This window comes from Mustela nigripes, chromosome 1, assembly GCF_022355385.1.
Source record: "Mustela nigripes isolate SB6536 chromosome 1, MUSNIG.SB6536, whole genome shotgun sequence".
Taxonomy (NCBI): Eukaryota; Metazoa; Chordata; class Mammalia; order Carnivora; family Mustelidae; genus Mustela; species Mustela nigripes.
In genome coordinates this window covers 214965111-214984926 of record NC_081557.1, presented here as the reverse complement: position 1 = coordinate 214984926, position 19816 = coordinate 214965111, and the positions used below count along the sequence as shown (strand labels likewise).

The window sequence follows — 19816 nt, the reverse complement described above, 5'->3', positions numbered from 1 at the left end:
ATGGGGGAAAGTGAAAATGCTGCCGGACAAAATTTGGGAGCTGGCAGAGAGACCAGTTTTCTAAAGCTCTCTTTGCCTTGCAAGTTTTGATCTCTAGTTGACAAGGAAGAAAATCGGATAGCTAAAAGCAGAGCTTTTTGAGATACTGAGATGCAAATTAGCCCCAACCACATGCAACTGTGGATTTGAGGTTGGCGTGCAAAATAGAGACTTTGCTCCCATCAGGCTGCGAGAAAACTCACTTTCATAGATGGGTACTCTCACTCTTCCCAGGCAGGCATTATGTAAGGCACGAGGGACACAGTGAAAAATAAAACAGTGATCCCACCCTCATGGAGTTTTCAGTCTTATGAGAGAGATACACTGAGGGGGGTGTCTTATTTGTAATCCACTGAACCAACTAGCTAATTGGATTATTCATTTTCTGAGAACAGGGAACTTTATCTTGGGTATCTTTTATGCCAGCTAACATTGATGGCCAGAACTATAATGATGGACAAAAGCTAACCAGTGCTAATTGTGTGCCAGTCACCGTGCTAAGTTCTTTTAGTTCATTTAAACCTTGTAGCAGCTCTACGATTAGTTACCATTATTGTTCCTATCTTCACAGAGAAAGCAACAGAGACTGAGTCCCTTGCCCAGACTCACAGAGCAAAAAAAGGGCTGGCCTTGGTGTCCAGAACCAGGCTGTCTGGTTGCAAAGTATGCAGGTCGCACCATAGCGGCATTACTGATAAATCCTATTTAATATTCACGGCAGCCTTGGCCTTGGGACTTTTCCCACCACTTAACAATAGTGCTCTCTAGTGGATGTTTACTCTGTTCCAGTCACTGGTCCATGCATTATCTAGTTTAATCCTCACAATGAGAAGTGAGATAGCTCTACACGGGGTGAAACAGACATGGAGAGCTTAAGTAATTTGCCCGAGATTACGCAGCTACTAAGTGGTGCAGTCAGCATTCTGGATACTACATATATTTTATGGAGTCATACGTACATATAAATTTATTTGTGTATACATTATATATTTTGATATCCAGAATCATGTGATACAGGGCATCATATAATACATACAATATATGGGATCATACAATATACAGCATTTTGTTTCTGCCTTCTTTCACTTTGCATAATGTTTTCCAGGTATCTGTTAAAGCATTTATCAAAATTTCACTCCTTTCTTTGCAAATAGTACTCCATCACATGAAGATACCACATTTGGTTTATTTATTTGTTCATCAGTTTATGGAAATTTGGATTGTTTCCATTTCTTGCCTGTTGAGGATAATAAAGCCATGAACATTCATGCACAAGTCTTACATATGACCTCTACTTATTGATATTTTCCCACAATCCTTTCTGTCTCTCTCCCATCAGTTAAAAGGGACAGATTCTAGAATCTGATGACATGGATTTGAACACTTGTCTCCAGCACTTTTCAGATGTGTGATTGGGAAGATGAAGCTGCTTTCTGAGCTTTGGTTTTTCCACCTGTAAAATGAGGATAATAACAGTAGCTTGCCTGGAAATGTTCAAATGCTTGAAGTAGATAATGCACAGTGCTCAGTTCATAATTAAATATACAATAAATGTGTGCCAGGTAAACAATGGAAATACAAAGAGCCACCCAAAGGAGATAATGTATCTGCCCACGGAGTCTGGAGCTGAATTGCTAAGACGTGAAAAATATAATAACTAGGCATCATGTAAAATAAAATAAAAATATAGTACTAGAGGAGTAGTCAGCATGAAGTTTGTATGAGTTGAAAAATTAAAAAAAAAATAATGTATCTCTGTCTATAAAATGGAGACTTTTTAGTAGGTGGAAGGCCTTGTGGGTCTTCCAGCTGGATGGGAGAATTGGATGAATACAGGTGATTGGGACAGAGTAGGGGAATGTGGGATAAGGAGGATATTGCAGATACAGGGTAAAGGGTAGAGTTTGTCAGGTTTCAGTATCCTCGAGTAGGGTGGGTATTGAGTAGGTAAGCAGGCTGGAATCTGCCTCCTGTGCCCTGGGGCTTGTGGATCCAGGTCTTGTGGACCCAAGAGAAGTGAGAAGTGACCACCATCCACAAGTTTCCCATGTCCCCACCTCTCCAGCACCATGTGGAGAGGAACCTACCATGTGTGTTCACTTTTTTGATATTTCCACAATGACATGTGTGTGCAGTGGCTATTTTAACTTACCTTTTCTCGATAACAAGTGAAATAGAAGATCCTTTCATAGCTTTATTGACCATTTTCTGGAAATGATAGTTTTTCATCCTTTGTACTTTTATATTTGATTGATTTCTGATTTTTCAAAAAAGTTTTTATTTTAATGCAGTTAGTTAACATATGGTGTAATATTAGTTTCAGGTGTGTGATGCAGTGATCCAACATGATTTCTGATTTTTACAGTTCATTATACATTCTAGTTACTAACTCTCTCCCAGCCTGTCACCTAGGCTATAGCATTGTTTACAGTGTCTTTTGTCGTATGGTATGTTTATATCTTGATATATTCAAATGGATGGCTTGTTTCTCATATTATTTGTTCTTGTGGTGTGCTGTTGACAAAAGTTTCCCTTGTGCTGAGATCATACGCAATATTCTCCTACCTTCTAATGGCTTGAAAATTTTTTCTTCATGGACATGTTTAATCCATCTGGAACTTGCGTTTGGTTATGTGATGTAGAATCAAACTTATTTATTTTTTCCATGTAAAAAGCCAGTTGTTTCAATCCTGCTTATCAAATAGTCCATCCTCCCCCAAATCTCTAGAATGGCCATTTCGACTCTACACTCTGCTTCCGCCATGCTGTCCTGCTCTCTGTTCCATTTGCTTTCTTCCTTTTACATCAGAACATAAGAATGCCTCTGTGTCATTATAAACCATGGACGCGCATTATTTTTAAAGATTCCTCCTTTTCCTTCTCATGGACTTCTCATGGTTTCTTGAATCATTCCTCTCTCGCAGGGCGGCACATTGTTTTAGTTTTTATGCTGTTATGAATGCTCCTATGGTGAATATTTTTGTGTATAAAGCATTTACATATTTTTGGATTATGTCCTTTGGATGGATTCCCAGAAATAGAATTACTGAGTCAAAGGGCATAAATATTTTTAATGCTTTTAATTCATGGCATATATTTATTTAAAAAATTAAAGTGCATAAAGATTCTGGTAAGTTCCTGGTACTCTATTATGTAGTTGCAGTCAACTGGGCTATGACAAGTCTGAGTCTGAGAATGGCGGCCCTGTGGAAGCAATTAATGTGGTCTCCTCAATAGATTTATCTTTTCTCTTTTCTTGTTTGTTTAGCACATTTTTGGTATATTCATTTATTCTGTTGTTTATGAAGCCCCCAATATGTGCCTGGTTCTGTGGGAAAGCGGGCAACAGGATCCTATGCACCCAACGACTTGCATTTTCTAGGAAGTAGGAAGACAATAAACAGATTTCATTTTTTTTTTTTTTAAGATTTTATTTATTGTTTGACAGAGAGAGACACAGCAGGAGAAGGAATATAAGCAGGGGGAGTGGGAGAAGGAGAAGCAGGCTTTCCACTGAGCAGGGATCCCGATGCGGGGCTCGATCCCAGGATGCTGGGATCATGACCCTGAGCCAAAGGCAGACACTTAATGACTGAGACACCCAGGCACCCCAACAAATTTTAAAAATCTAGTGATAAGTGCTTCCTGGAGGAAAAACATTGACTGATGTGAGAGTGAGCTGGATCCTGTAGATTGCAGGGTCAAAAATGACCAGGAATAGGGGTGCCTGGGTGGCTCAGTTGGTTAAATGGCTGCCGTAGGCTTGGGTCATGATCCCAGGGTCCTAGGACCAAGACCCTATTGGACTCCCTACTCAGTGGGGAGCTTGCTTTTCCCTCTCCCTCTGCCTGCTGCTTTGCCTACTTGTACTCTCTCTCTCCATCTCTCTGTCAAATAAATAAATAAAATCTTTAAAAAATGACCAGGAATTTGAGATCTGAATGACAAGGAAAAAAAGCCAGGCCAAGTAGAGCAAAGTCATCCACTTGGTTAAGGAATAGTTAATGCAAAGGGACCTATGGCAGAGCGGGAGTGTGGCCCCAGCGTAGAAGCAAGGTCCCTGTGGTAAGGGCCTGGATCCACAATTCAGAAGTGAATTGAATCCAGAAAGGAAGACTATGTGCAGACTTAGTGTGCTCCATGGTGAAAGCAACAATGAGGAGCCATGGGAGGGCTCTAACCAGGAGTGGTGCAACCAGTGGCATTGTTTCAAGGTCACACAGGCTTCTTTTGGAGCCTAGGCTTCAGGGAAGTCAGAGTTCTGGTGTAGAGAAGGACAAAGAAGCAATTACTCTTGTCCAGGCTGGAGTTACAGGAGGCCCAGATGAGCGGTGGTGGCAGAGAGAGAGGAGCGTGCATGGGTTCCATTGAATTTTGAAAGTAGATTCATGGGAGTTGCTGACAGAATAGAAGCGTGGGCTTAGGAAAAGAGAGGAATCAAGAATGTATCCTAAAAGGTGGGTCTAGGAGACTGAGAAACTTGCATTACATTGTTGAGAAGGAAAAGACTGGAGAGAAGAAGCCTGGTGGGGGGGTGGAAATGGGGCTGGGGCTGGCTTCCATCATGTTGCATCTGCAATGTCTCTTTGGTTCCCCAGTGGGGCAACTGGTTAGGCAGCTGGCGCCACAGTTCTGGAGTCCTAGGGAGATACTGAGAGCCGTGGTACAGGCGTGGGAGTCACTGGTAAATTACGGAGAATCTAAATCCTCTGGTAAACAGGTGTGAAAATGGAGAAAAGAATGGAAACCTTCAACCATGGTCAAGATAAACCTAGCTTCTGAGTATGTTCATTTTCTTCTATTTATCTTTGTGAACAAAAATCTTTTCTTTTTTTCCCAAGTAGAAGAAGGAAAAACTTGAATTTTCTTTTCCAGTGGCTCCCTGATGCCTCAATCTTGGCCCAGTCTCTTCCAGTTTTTAGTGGTGACTCCACGAGTTACTCTTTCATTTGATTCTTATGCAGTTGGGCAGGTCACAGAAACAAGCTTTTGCATCTTGCAAGTATTTCCAGAAATGTTTTCCTGCCTGCTGTGTTTATGTTGGAACAGAAAATTTGTACGTGATTTTCTGATGAGCTTTTCTTAAGACATAGAAGTTGCTGCTTCATCACATTATGCTGTGTCTCAGGACCCCTGGAACCTGGGTGCTGTAATGTAATAGGAGCTATGGGGCTTACCACCACAGAGGGGCCACCAATGAGACCCCTGCTATTTTTTTTTCAAGACTTTATTTATTTATTTGAGAGAGCACAAGCAGGGGTGGTGGTGGGAGAGAGACAAAGAAAGCAGCAGACTTCCTGCTGAGCAGGGAGCCTGAGGCAAGGTGGAGGTCAATCCCAGGACCCTGGGATCATGACCTGAGCTGAAGGCAGATGCTTAACCTACTGAGCCACCCAGGTGCCCTGAGACCCCTGCTTCTAGAGTGAGGCCTTGCTGTGTCATTTTCAAAGTGATTTTCACGGGGTCCCCAATATGTTATTTTTCATATGTTAGAGAGTGCATGCATGACTCCATGTTGGAGTAGAAAACAGAAAATTTAATTATGAAGAAAACGTTAGTCCTCTTTCTCTCCAGAATAATGCAGATAAGAATAGGCAGTGAAGTTCTGTGGTTAGAATGAAATGTCCAGGAATCAAAATGATTAGGAATCAAATTCCAGTGTAACCTCTTACTTGATCTGTGACCACCTGAGGCATCAGTTTCCTCATTTAAATTGTACCAATTTGATCAGGATGCTGTGAAGACTAGGAAATAATCCATTGCAAAACTCTTAGCATTTTCCTTGATTCACATATTAAATATTTAATACCCCTGTGTGCCAGACATGTGAATGGAGAAGACAGTGGAAGTGTTCAACCATCAAGAGAAGACAACTATTGTTTTTCATCAGAGTTTTGAAAATATGCTTGGTTTTCATAAAAGACATATTTATTTTGTTAAGTTATATAATTTAAATACTCAAAAAATCAAGTACTAATTTGTTGCATCTTGGCCAGGTATTTTGTGCTCTGTCTGCAAAAGGTACAAGATATGGATATAGATTTTACCCTCATAAAGCTTACAGGAATTAAAAGAAAATGAGTCTTTCATCATAGTTATGATAAGTCCAGCAGCAAAAAGCTCAGCTTTGGGTGTGTAAAATATGTGTACATTTTAGTCATTATTTTTAGATTATCATAAATAACATTTCTCTTTGGATGTTCACAATTAGTTAATGATTTGGTGGGACAAGGATGAAGATTGAAATGCAGGGGAATTTCCCTTGGTGTTTGGGAGAAAAGATACTGACGTACCTTTTGCTCAAGAGCCCTATCTGCCAGATGCCAAGTCTTGTCTTTCTGTTTTAATACACTTCCTTCTCAAGACAGCACCCACGTGTCCTAAAGAGTGAAATATTGTGAGCACTTTCTGAAGGGAAGCCTTGAATTGTGAGTTGAACCTGGAGATGGACTATTGGGACAGATAATTTACTATTTGATAACATGGTGTTTTAAAATTTCTGTTAAAATTACAGCTAATGTTTCTTGTTAAATAAGATGCAATTTAGCCAAGAATGAACAAAATCGTAGATGACAAGGAGAAAGAAAAATATAATCCCGGGAACATGAGAATAATAATAATAAAAAAAAATCCCACGATAAAAAGAGGATTTCAAATGCTCTCCTTGTGTCCAACACATGCTCCCACAATTACTGTATCATTTTTATTCCTCTGTCTTCATGTAGAACTGCACAGATGTGGACAACCTTGCTTTGGGATCTCTGTTCAAGAGAGAGCCCCAAACAGTGCACTTAGCACTACTGGATGTTGAAACAAGTAAGAAGATAGTAAAGATCTTGAAGAACATTGTTTTGGATGAAGGGACATCATAATATAATAGAGTGGTTATAAGAGCCTCAGCTTAAGAGCCAGGGTCCCTGTGTTTGCACTCTCTGCAACCTGGTAGCTCTGTGATCTGAGCATATACTGAACTTCTCTGTGCCTCAGTCTTCACATCTGTAACATGGGGTTTTTGGAAGGATTTATCCCATAGGCTGTCTGTGAAATTTCAAGGGTTTATGTTACTCAACCTGTTCAGAATGGTGACTTGTACATAGTCAGTGCTCTGTAACTGTTGACTGCGATGATTAAATGTGGCTAATTCGGAATAAAAGTCGTTTGATACATGGTTCGAAGAAAAAGTGGCTAGGGATTCAAGAAGTGAAAGGACTATTGCAGTTAGAGAATGTAAGTGACCTGCTCTCCCTTAATGGGAGGGGGCCTCCATGAAAAGAAAGTCACGAGGTTGGGGTTCTTTAATGTCTCCTGTCTCAATACAGGAGCGTGACGGGCAAAGAAATTTCGGGAAAGCAAGGGATGACCCAAGTGTGCTTCTGCCTCTGTCCTTGAGTGCGCTCATTCTTTCTTCAGTGTCTTCTGAGAGAGGTGAGCTGACAAGTACAAAATGGGAGTGACCGAACTGGTAAGATACAAATTAATAGAGTGCTGTCCGTGTGTGTGTACTAGGAGGAAGGGTCATAAGATGTTATTTTCTAGAACCACGAGATACTAGAAAAGTCAGTGCTCTTCTCATCTTCCTGTTTCCAGACCCCTTCATACACCCTCTCCACTTTGACCTGTTTAAGTTTATTTTAATAAAAAAACACATTTTTCAAGAAATAGATGCTTTATGTATGGTTTCATTCTTTAGAGGGGGTGTATGTGTGCCACGTGACAAGTGGTTGCCATGGTAATTTCTCATTATTGTTGAATTGAAAAATAATTACTCTGGCAAAAATCCCACATAACCTGTCAGTGCTTAAGTTACAGATGCCGGGGGGCAGCCCTAGCCCCAGGATCCTGTTTTTGGTGGAAAGGGACGGAGATGGGAACAGGAGAGAATCTGGGATGGAAGGAAAATGCTTTTGTGGATTTTTAAATGTAATTAAGCCTCTCTTCTGCTATTTGACCCCAATGCCTCTCTCGTCCTGATATATGATTTCGCTGCCAGTGGTATTTGGACTCACCTGTGAGATGGGACAAAAGGACCAAGGATTTTAATCACAGAAAGGCATACAGGAGCTTGTTTGGAGTGGAGAAGCTTCTGTGGCATTTTTACCTAATTAAAATATACGAGAATTATCGACACCACTCCCCCTGCCTGTGTTTAGGCTGAGTTAATTTCATCTTTATTTACCTGGAGGCTGCTCTCTGCTATTGTTACTTTCCAACTTTGGGAAAATAATCCACTTTTTACTTATTAATATTCACTTAACACTAAATGTGTACTGCTCAGATACCAAATGACAGGAAGCATTGGGAGGACCTGTCTCCTTGGAAAAGGCATGGTTCGATCAGGAGCCTTGTGGCAGGCAGGGTGTAGAGAGCCGGATCCCCACCTCCTCCCATGCTGATTCTGTTTCACGAGTTATTTGGAAGGACCATGAAGAGCCTATGCTTTCGTTCTTGTGTCAGCATCAAGAAATAATCCTCCTTTTGTTTAATGAAACCCCTGAGATACACTCTACCTTAAGAGAATAATAGGCAAATTGTTTAATTTCATTTTTTAATTTAGTAGTTTATTATTATTCCATTACTGCATCTTCTTTGGACTTTTAGATGCTCATCCTTCTCCTGGCAGATTGGACTCTGTTTTGTAATTATGTTGATCCTCTTATTAGATCCCACTTGGAAAGACATTCCTTAGAAATGCACCTTGTTTCTTCTTTACCCATGCATCAGTCAGACCAGAAGGCTTCAGTTTGGAAGCACAGAGACCTCTCAGTGTGAGAGCCAAAATATAGACAAGTACATACTCTCTTCCTGTGTACAGCCAAGTTAGATATATGCTCCAGAGAACTTCTTACACATATACACAAAGCGACATTATAAAGATACTTATCACAGCATTGTTGTAATAGCAAAAAATTACAAACTGTCTAGAGATAATTAGTATCAAAATGCTTAAGTAAAATATATTACATTCATTCAGTGCACTATTATGTAGCTTATATAAGGGAAGAAGTCCTAATATATAAAATACATAGGTCTCCAAAAAGCAATGTTGAATGAAAAAAAAAAAAAAGGCAAGTTTAGAGAAAGGAACTTAATGTATGAAAGCACTTTTTTAAAAAAGATTTTATTTATTTATTTGAAAGACAGAGATTACAAGTAGTCAGAGAGGCAGGCAGGGAGAGAGGAGGAAGCAGACTCCCCACTGAGCAGAGAGCCTGATGTGGGGCTTGATCCCAGGACCCTGAGACCATGACCTGAGCCGAAGGCAGAGGTTTTTTAACCCACCCAGCCATCCAGGCACCCCGTATGAAAGCGTTTAAATAAAATATTAGAAACATAAAATAAGACCACATATGAATGGCATCCTATGTGTGTATAAATATAAAAGATGGGGTAGGAAGAGCCAAATGAATTCCACAAGACAGTTGTTGATGGGAGCCTGGGGGAGGGGAGGGGAGGAAAAAAACAGAGCAGGATATGGGATCCAGGGCATTTATATTTATTTATAATTTTTAATTCCTTTAAAAAAGAAAAATAAGAATTTTTATAATTGTTAATGCTAGATAATGGGCCCATGGGTCTTCACATTATCTTCTACTCTCTATTTTAAAAGATTAATAAAGTAAAACCTCACTTCCTTAAGTTACAGTCAGTGAAATATATTCATTTAACCAACATTTTGCTGAAAAGGACAAGAAAATTACCCAAAAGGTGGTGCATAGCAACATGGATGTGAGATCATTTTGAAAATTCTTGTCTCCATGTGAACTTCTCACGTGCACGGGTGGTGCATCTGCTTATGGAAAGTGAAACAGAAAGAGGGCTTAGCTTGAACACCATCCTGGTTCCCCGGCCTTTGAGTGCAGACTCTCAAGGCTCCCACAACACTTGAGGAGGTATATGGGTATAGCCTCTCCATTGGCTCATTCCATGTTTCTACTCCTTTATTGGGTAATCCATAGCTGGGAGCTCTGTTGAGGGTGGAGCCAAGCCTGATGCCTTGTCCCTCCTTTAAGTATCTCCTAGTTTACTGGAGGATTATAAGGCAGTGATTCAATTATCATTTGATTCACGTGCTAATGGGGGTAGAGTTTTCAAGGTTTCCTAGCACAGATGACAGTGGAAGAGGAGAGCAAAACCTGTAACTTGGGGTGTACTATGCATTGAAGGCCAAATAGCAACATATGCAAAGAGAGGCAGGCAGCTGAGGGTTAACCAGGAACCCTTAGTTCAGAGAGATAAGTTGCCCAAGGTCCCTTGGCTACACAAGAAAACTGACGATGCTGGGCCCTTTTCAGTGTGGTAAGAATGGCTTTTCCTGGAGGGAATGTTTTACAGCATATATTCCAAATGTCACGCCTATTATAACTGCTAGTAACAGACTTGCACACCCATCCCACACATCTAGGAATCAGACCTCAGGTCTTTGGTTCTTTTTGGAGGTCATTCACCATAACCCTGACGTGGAAGTCCCAAAATGTTGATCTTGACCTACTTGTCACTCTCAAGGCACTCCTTGGCTAATCTCCAAGTCAGTTTGATTTGAGGGGATTGAGCCTCATCCCCACTCAAACTTCAGACTTGGTGAGCTTCTCTTTGGAGTCCTTGCTGCAAAACAACTTGGCAACTTTACTCATGCAGCCTCTTACTGGTTGGTTGGCTTGCTAACCTTGACTATGTTGCCTGCTTTGGAAGGAAAACTGGGAATTTTGTGGTTCTTCCATTTCTCCAAAGATGGAGGCGCAAGGTTTACAGTCAAGAGGTGGGGGAGCCTAGCCTGTGGGTACAACTGCCGAATGTTCACTGGTCCCCCCCCCCCTTTTTTTTTTTAATTCCGTTGGCCCCTTGCTCTTCTTCCATGTGGCCAAGCAGAGCACCTGTAGCCTTTGCAAGGCTCATATCATTTGAGATGACTAAAGCTGAACAATGGAGGGGCTGAACTGTTACTGTTGCCCCACAGCTCATGAGGTGGCTGTGAGCTCAGAACTGAGCTTCTACCACCCAGGACTGTCTGACCTCTGCCACAGGTTTCTTCTTTGGTTCCACAGAAGCCTTTGTAGGTGCATTTCAGCCAGCCTGAACACCTAGCCTCATCATTATGCAAATGTCTCCTATCAAATTGCCTAACTGATCTCAGGAACTCAAGTAGGCAGCAAAATGGAGGCAAGACGTGTATAAAAAGGAAGTGGATTTTCAGAGCAAGCACACGAAGCTGGGGGAAAGGGAACAAAATCTGAAAATGCCCGAATCAGAGATCTGCTCTGGCAGAATTTTCTCTAGGCATTTCTGGCCACTTCTTCTACACTTGTGAACTACCATCACCTTCAACCTAAGGTGAAAAATCACTTTTTAAATAGAATTATTTGAAGGAAATCATGGACTAGTAGGTCCATCAGTTGTAACAAGGGGGTATTGATAATGTGGGAGGCTGTGTGGGTGTGGGGGCAGGTAATAGAACCGTGTCCTCGCTCATAGTTTTGCTGAAAAATAAAATCAACTTTAAAAGTTGGACTAGAGTTAGACAGACTTGTAAGTGAACTTCAGATTTACCACCACTTTCTAGCTGTCCGATCTTTACTGAGAAGTTTGAAGTTTCTGAAATTTGGATTCTTTATTTGTAACTATTTTAAGAGTTAAATGAAACAATAATGAGTAATAACTGCCATTTATTTTACAGCTACTATGTGCTAGGCAGTTACTTTTACGTCCTCAGAGTGCACGGAAATTATTACTCCCACTTGATACATGAGCAAATAGATGCAAAGAAGTCAGGTGACTTCACTGAGGTCCTCCAGCTAATAAGAGGCAGGATTCACATGTTGAAGTCACTGTGACATGGAGGTTAAAGATATCAATTCTCCATAAGGCTGCTTGCTCTACCCCTTAGTAGCAACTTGGATAGTTGTGAATGTAAGAGGGTACAACTCATGCAAAGCCCTTAGAAAATAGTGAGTTCTGGGTACAACTGTTAACCCAGGGCCCCTGACGCATGTGTTTTTTCCATCATCTGCTTCCTTCACACACAGTCAACATAAGACTGACCCATACTTCACAGCAATTTTTTGTCAAAGCGTTACTCCTTTTATTCCTTTTCCTACATAAACACCTATCCTCTCCTAACTAAAGACTAATTCAAAAGCTTTACATAGGAGTGTCTGGGGATAGTTGATAATTATAATTTTAAAATGCATCAAAAAATTGGTGTGCCATTTGAGAAATATCAGCCAAGAGACAAAGTAGGATTGCAACAATCAAGGTGTCTGGAAAACTTTGTAGAGTGAGTTTTTTTTTTAAAAGATTTTATTTATTTATTTGATAGACAGAGATCACAAGTAGGCAGAGAGGCAGGCAAAGAGAGAGAGAGGAGGAAGCCGACTCTCACTGAGCAGAGAGCCCAATGCAGAGCTCGATCCCAGGACCCTGAGATCATGACCTGCGCCGCAAGCAGAGGCTTAACCCTCTGAGCCACCCAGGCACCCCCTAGAGTGAGTTTCTTAAGTTGGGTCTGTGATGGTACGCTAAAGAATTCCATTCATTCATTCATTCATTCATCAGCTAACTCCAAAAAAATATATATAAAATATATATAATATATTATATATATAAATATATATTTAATATTAAATATATTTTTATATATTATATAAATATATAATATTATATATAATGTATTTTATATTATTATAATTTTATGTTATTTTAATATAATATTTTATATTATATAAAATAGATAATATAATATTAAAATATATTTATATATTTATATATATATATCTTAGAAGAACATTTCAAAACTAAAAATGAAAACTATTCTGTCTCACATAATTATATTTTTCATTTTTAGTTTTGAAATGTTCTTCTAAGCAAAGCCAAGGGATTCTTTTGTGCATATAGTCACCTGATGTAACCTTCCCCCTCCACACCTGTTCTGACATTTCCTGAGATGCTGACTCATCTTATGTTCCATTGCAGTTGGTTGAATGGAAGGGCATGTCTCCTTCTTGTGCCTTTCTCAGCTCCCGCCAACCCTTGAGTGTCTAGGTGCTGTGGACCCTGTGTGGCTCCTCCCTGACACTTTTTACCCTTACTTCAGTCCGAGTCCTTCCTTTGCTCCCAGCGCCTTCGGATCAGCCTGGGTTCTCCATGGGATTTTGCCTTTCACTGCTCCATTTCCTAGCAGGAATGCCAGAAACCCAGAGTCAGATGACAGGCAGATACAGGTGCAGGATCTGATTTAGTCACAGGCCTTTGAGAAATCACTAGGGCAAAAGAGATTCGATATACCCCTGTTCTAACTGTTGTGGGCAGGTGTCATTGCCAGGTAAATGCATTACGTGTAGTTGGAATGAGAAGAAACGTGCTTGGTTTATCAACAGGCTTTTTATAAAGGGCATTTTTGATATGGTTCTTTAGAACATGCAAGACCTCCTCCTTTAAAAACGATGCTAAAGATGGTAGGTAGAGGCAGGTAAAGGGCATTTTATTCATTTTCACTGTGCTCTGGGCATTCTGCTGGGCACTTTAGACCCACTAATTTATTCACGCCTCACATCAAGTCTGCAAGATAATTGTTATTATGGTTATTGTTGTCACATGTACTCCGCAAGAAAATTATTCCTCTTGTGTTATTATTTTTCTCAACTTGCAAGTAAGGAAACAGGCTCAGGAAAGTAAACTAAGTTGTCTGTGCTCACCGCTGGGAAGAGCTGGGATGAAGCCCGGGTCTGAGGGCTGCCAATAGGCGTGAGTTCCGCCACTGACATCATTCCGCATGGGGTACTTTGCCGTGCGAGGCGGGACACTGACCGTCCCTGGCAGCTGGAAGCAAGGAGCTGGACAAAGAGACCAATCTGAGACAAAATATTCCCTTTTCATTCTCCTTCCCCTTCTTTCTAAGTCCTAACCACCACCTTGGCAAAGACTGCCAGAGAAAGGAGTCAGGCAGAGGGTGGGGCTCAGAGGTCAGAGGGGCTTGAGTCGAAATCCCAGCTCCACTATTTATTGGCTGACTGTACTTGGCAAGTTCCATTTACCACCTGTGCTTTGGTTTCTGAGGTTGTAAAGGAGGGGTAGTACATAACGGGAGTGACTTCATTCATTCGCTGAGCAACTTCTATTGAGTTGTACCATAGGCTCGGCACCATTTAGAGCAAAACAGAGCCTCTGTTCACAAAAAAATTAAATTATACAGGAGAGAACGGACAAAAAACCCCAAAAACAAAATAAATAAACCCCACCCAAAACCAACAACAAACAAACAAAAAAGGGGGAGGTAGTATGGAGTAAGGAGGAAAATACACATAAAACACTTAGAATAATGCTTGGCATGTGGTAAGCACCCAATAAATGTTAACTATTATTCTTTCTCCATCTGTGTAGCAATTTGAAATAAAATAAACCAGTGTACCCAGGCTCTCAAATGGGGTTTCTTTCCCCAGCTGCTTCTTCCACTTCCAACCAAGCCCAGAGTTTCTAGAAACTCTGACAGCTTCCATGACACCCAGATTTCATGCTGTGATCTCGGGTCTGGAGGGAGACTATTAGTCTTCACCTGGGTGTCTCCTGCTCCTGGGCTTGAGCCCTTTGAGGGTAGGGACCCATCACTCAACCAGCTGTGTGCTCTGAGGGCCTGCATGTAATAAGTGCTCAATAAATATTTGTTTTGTGGTGGGGGATGAGAGATAGTTTGTATGTGGAGCCATGAATCACCCCTGGGTGCTTTTATATTTACTCGATTTTACCAAGAAAAGTATTGGTTCTTGGTGTCGTGATTGGGAGGAAGCCAGGAAAAAAAAAAAAAAAAAGATGAAAAAATTCATTTGCCTGAGCTGTTGCTTTTCTGAAAACCAGAACAGACAGCATCAATCTTTGGTGGCCCTTTAATTATTCTTTCCAGGACTGAAGGCTCATTCCTGACGCCTGCCAATGACAACAACTTAATGTCCTCATAAGCAGAACAACTTAATGGGAAGAAGAGAGGCTTGCAGTTTCTCCACCCAGGCCACGGCAGTGGGGGCCGCTGAGTGGGAAGCTGCCCCTCCCTCCTCTGACAGGCAGCTGCAGGACATCTCCTCTTAAAGTTTGGCACTGATCAGCGATTCTCTGGGAAAAGACTGTGCTTAAGAATTTGGGGGTACATGGGGCAAAATGCAAAGCACAAGGGCAGCTGTGATGCCCCCTTTTAGAATATGATGCTTGGCGTAACCCTCCTGATTCACTCTGATAGGAGCCCCTGTCCCCCCCAAATGATTAACAGTGATTTTAACTGCTTTAAACCGGGACAGTTTCAAAGCGTTTTCTGGATGAACAGGAGACACTCAATCCATGACAAACAGAGTTCACATGGATAGTTTGCATTCTGCTGAACTGCTCTATTTTTAATGATCATGTTAATAACAAGGCAACAAGATTGCCTATAATCTTAAAACAATCCTCGAGAACAATCCATATGCATGTGATGGGTGTTTGTACAACCCTGGACAGTTATGTATCTTCTGTCTGCGGCAATATCTGTATCTTATAGGACGTTTGCATAGGGTGGGGCTACAAGTCACACACACCCCCTTTTTGAACTGATTATCTTTTAAAAATGTACTCTCCTTAACCGGTTGTGATATGGTGGTTTCTGTTTGTAAAATCAAATTCTGAAAAGAGCGGAGAGAAAGAGTGCCCAAAAAGAAGTTAAATGCATTTTACATGAAATGTAAACCCTTTTTGTTAAGAAATGTCACATTGTGTTCCAAAGTACATTTATTAAATCTCCCCAAATATGTCCTGGAGAATTAATTTTCATTCAGTTCGCTTTCACTCATTTGTTGAATTGGAATTCGGTCCCCATTTGAGGCAATTAATTTGAGGAGTGACCACACGCTCGCCCACCCGCCTTCTAGAACACCCACACACATATGCTGAGTAACAGGCAAGTGGTGGCTGGGTTTGTCTTTCTTTTTGCTTTCCTTTTCCTCTTTTGAGGTAGTTTCTGTTCTTGCCTGTTAAATAAATGATCTGTCTCTTTGCAGGATAGTGACAACCTCTGGTGGGACGCGTTTGCCACCGAGTTTTTTGAAGACGACGCCACATTAACCCTTTCATTTTGTTTGGAAGATGGACCAAAGCGATACAGTAAGAAAGAAGTTTATTTTTCTCATATTTCTTCTTTTTGTGCCTGTAAGAAAACCACAGGGGTCTTCGGAGAATAGCACAGGGCTGACAGTCTGACAGTAAAACCTCCCATCCTGAGGAGGTTCTTGCTTCCCATCAGGGCTTTGTCACTGGGTGGCAGCCTGAGTCGGCTGAGAGAGTTTTCCTTTGAGGCTGAGAATGTTTAGGCACCTGTCTGTTTAGCGAGTGAGGCAAATATGAACCAAGTCACCCAATGATAAGTGGGAGCTGGATGGCGGGGTTTCCATCCACTTCTTCCCTGTGACCCTGCTTTATCCCTGACAGCTGACACTTTACACCCAATGTTACACTTCTGAAGGTTCCTTAAAGAAAGAAAGAAAGAAAAGAAAGAAAGAAAGAAAGAAAGAAAGAAAGAAAGAAAGAAATTCTCATAGTCACTGCATCAGCCACAGCCTCTTAATTTCTTCTTATCAATTATCTCAGGTATTTATCTGACAAGTGCTATCTTTTCTTGGGGGTCGGGGAGAGAGACCACTCCTGCCTTGAACATACAGTTTTGGATTAGTGTTGACAGAATTATAGTCCCTTGTCTTTCCAGCGAGGGATAACTCTGTAAAGACCCTCAAATTACTGCCTGTGGCAACCTGGGTAGCAGCGGATTTGTCCTGATTAGGTTCAGCCAACTTGTCAGAGATCAGATTTGCTAGTTGTGCTATAAGACCAAGAGACATAGAAACATCAGCACAAAACCAATTAATGTCCGGTTAGATCAGAAAGAGATGTGTTTTCAGAAATCAGTTTGCACGTATGAAAGGATCTGTCAGAGGGTAAAACATCCCAAATGTCACAAACACAGAGATGATGATGGAACCAACCACCGTGTGTCTGAACCTGCCAATCCAGAGCATTGGGCAATGATAGATAATAAGGCTCATGAGAAACATGATTAAAAGTCTGATTGTTGCTAAATATGTTTCAAAGGCACTAGAGGTTTTTTCCTTTTTTTAAACTTTAGAGGACTTTGGACAACCTAGTAGTATTTGGATCTATCGTATGATGAGCTGATTAATTATGCTAATACATGCATGGTGATTTTGCCCAAGTGGCAAACTGGGGAGATCAGGACAACTTGAACTTGCTGCTCAATTGGAACTCATTGCCAGGAACATCTCTTTAGATGTCTTTGTTGTGGGCTTTGAAGGGTGCGGGATGTTTCTGGTAAGTATTTTGGGCGAGAGGGGCTGCTGGTCTGCCAGACAGTGGGTTGGTTTAGAATGTCTTTGCATTCAAAGTAAGGACACCCGTCATAATCACTGGCAAGCCTAGCTCACGGGGGTCCTACAGAGTGAACTTGCTTTCCTGCGTGTGGGTGCCCCTGAGCAGCCTCGTGCCCTGGAGAATAGGAGAGTCGGGTGCAGAAGCCGCTGTTTCAGAAGTCCCGGGAGATAAATGAACTCCGCAATCCAACAATTACTCTCTCTCCAAAAGCCTGCCTGATCAATGGTGAATAATTTCGAACCACGCAGTCATCCATCCTCTGAGCCTTCTTATTTTCTGGAGAGGCACAAGCTCAGATAACTTCCAGTTATCATTGTTTTATGTTCTTGTGGGTTTCTTTGTTTAATTTCGTTTTGTTTTTTTGTTTTGGGAGGTTTGCTTGTTTTTTGTTTTTGTGTTTGCTTTGTGAATCCATCAGGATCTGCTCAGGGAACTAGAATTACAGTTTTAAAGTACATCATACTAACGCAACAAGGTTTCAGTCTTCCTTCTGCCCAGCCCCCAACCCCAGCACCATTTGAGGGTAAAGCACGATCAGCACCGATTTAAGATCTTACTTATACCCATGCACAAGAGTAAACGCCTGACTATAAGCCATTGTTGTCCAGGTTTCTTTGTTTCTGTGAGCCAAAATATTTCTCGAGCAGAGAAGAGAAGCAAAGATGATTGACAGTTTGGAGCCGAGTCTCATCAGCTGCTTTGCTGACAGCCTGGTGATGTGCACAATGCTGCTGATGTGTGGGCAAGTGACAGGTGATTGACAGCACAGGACGGGGAGACAGGGAAGAGGAAGCATGCTTAGAACGCCTGACGCACTGTTTATGCAGTGCTCCCAGCTCTGGCGCTGACACCTTAACCCGTTCGCAGTCCAGGCAGTGGGTGCCAGGCTGTGAAAACACCTGCCAGTGTTGGGCAGCAGGCTACAGCTCTTCCTCGAGACTTCCTGGGGAGTTGACAGCCCTGGATTTCTGCGAAAGGAAAACAAGACATGGCTATTCCATTTCTCTATGCGAAGAATTTCCCCAAATTACATTTATCTTAGGTACCAAGAAATATGTCAGATGGAGTTTTTTTAGTCTCTTCTAGAAAAAAATTTTTTTTCCTTCCTTTTCTCTCCCCATCTCTATGTGTTTACAGGGTCTGTCTGGCTCTAAGATATCTTATCTCTAAGCTACAGTAAATCCTATAATATGTGTTGGCTTATTTACTTGGTGTCTGTCACCATCCTATTAGAATGTCATCTCCGTGTGAACACGAGCTTTCTATTATTTATTGCTGAATTCTCGGATTCATACAGGAAGTTGTACACAATAGGTGCTCAATAAATATTTGTTGGATGGATGATTGAATGAATAATGGACATTTGGAGAAAAGTTTATAACACCAAACAGAATGTTGGCAAAACAATTCCTTGACCTAAATCATGAGACTTTCTAAAGTGGGAAGAACATAATCTATAGTGCTCTGCTGGTGTTTTCAGAGAAGCTCTAGGATAAGGTCTGATCTACTTTAAGCTATAAGGGGGAACCAGCAATATAATAATTCAGGAAATAATTATGCTTTCGGAGGCAGCATACAGCTTCTCTTTCAGAAAACTCCTCCATATTGATCATCAGTCCAGTCCCCAAGCCCTTTCCCCTCCTGACTGGCGGGAGGGTAACTCCCTCCCCAGGTGGAATATGACGGGAACAGATGGAGACTGCTGATGTCTTCCTGGAAGACAGGGGGTGAGGTTGGTGTTGCATGGTGACAGGTAGACAAGGTTAGCAGGCCATGAAATTGAGCTATGCGTCCCTACCTGGTGCAAGCATCAGGAAGGTGTTTCTTTAGCAGCTAGAGAAGTGGGCAGTTTGAAGAGGTAGTTTTCTCCCTGCATGCATGGAATCTCAAGTGGGGAAGAGACCTGAGACAGGTCATTCCCTCTTTGTCAGCAGATCAGTAGTTAAAGACAGTTGGAGCTGAAAAGCATCCTTTCTGAAAACTTGGAACTTGGTCCAGTGAGTCCAGCAGTGAGTCATTGGGTTTCAGGTTGGCTGACTCCAAAGTCAAAGCCAGGACACCCTCCTTTCCCTACCCCATCTCATGTCTCTATCACCCCATAGCTAAAGGGGAAGATATGGATTTGTCAATTCACACATTTCAAGGAACAGAAGCCACAAATAATTACCAAGGCTTCCTTGACATAGAAGGCAAAGAGGAGCAGAGGGATGACATTCTCATGCCCTGGGTATGTTTACTTTATAAGGCTAAGTCCAGCATGATCTGCTGTTGCCTTTCCTATCTTGTACAAAAGTGATCATTTTTAAGTTGATTGCTCATTGTGAGCCTCAAGCAAGTACTTCTAGTTCTCTGCTCCTTTTTGAGCATGTAAAGGAATGGTGTC

The 19816-nt window shown here is 41.6% G+C and overlaps 1 protein-coding gene across 10 annotated transcripts in view; it reads left to right on the top strand.

Moving 5' to 3' along the window:
* LDB2 (LIM domain binding 2) overlaps positions 1-19816 on the top strand; it is a 374613-nt gene that overhangs the window by 121832 nt on the left and 232965 nt on the right. For all 10 annotated transcript variants that reach the window (XM_059381390.1, XM_059381381.1, XM_059381375.1 and 7 more), the window contains exon 2: positions 16053-16155. In XM_059381390.1, the coding sequence (XP_059237373.1) occupies positions 16053-16155 (103 nt within the window). The remainder of the gene's footprint in view (positions 1-16052; positions 16156-19816) is intronic.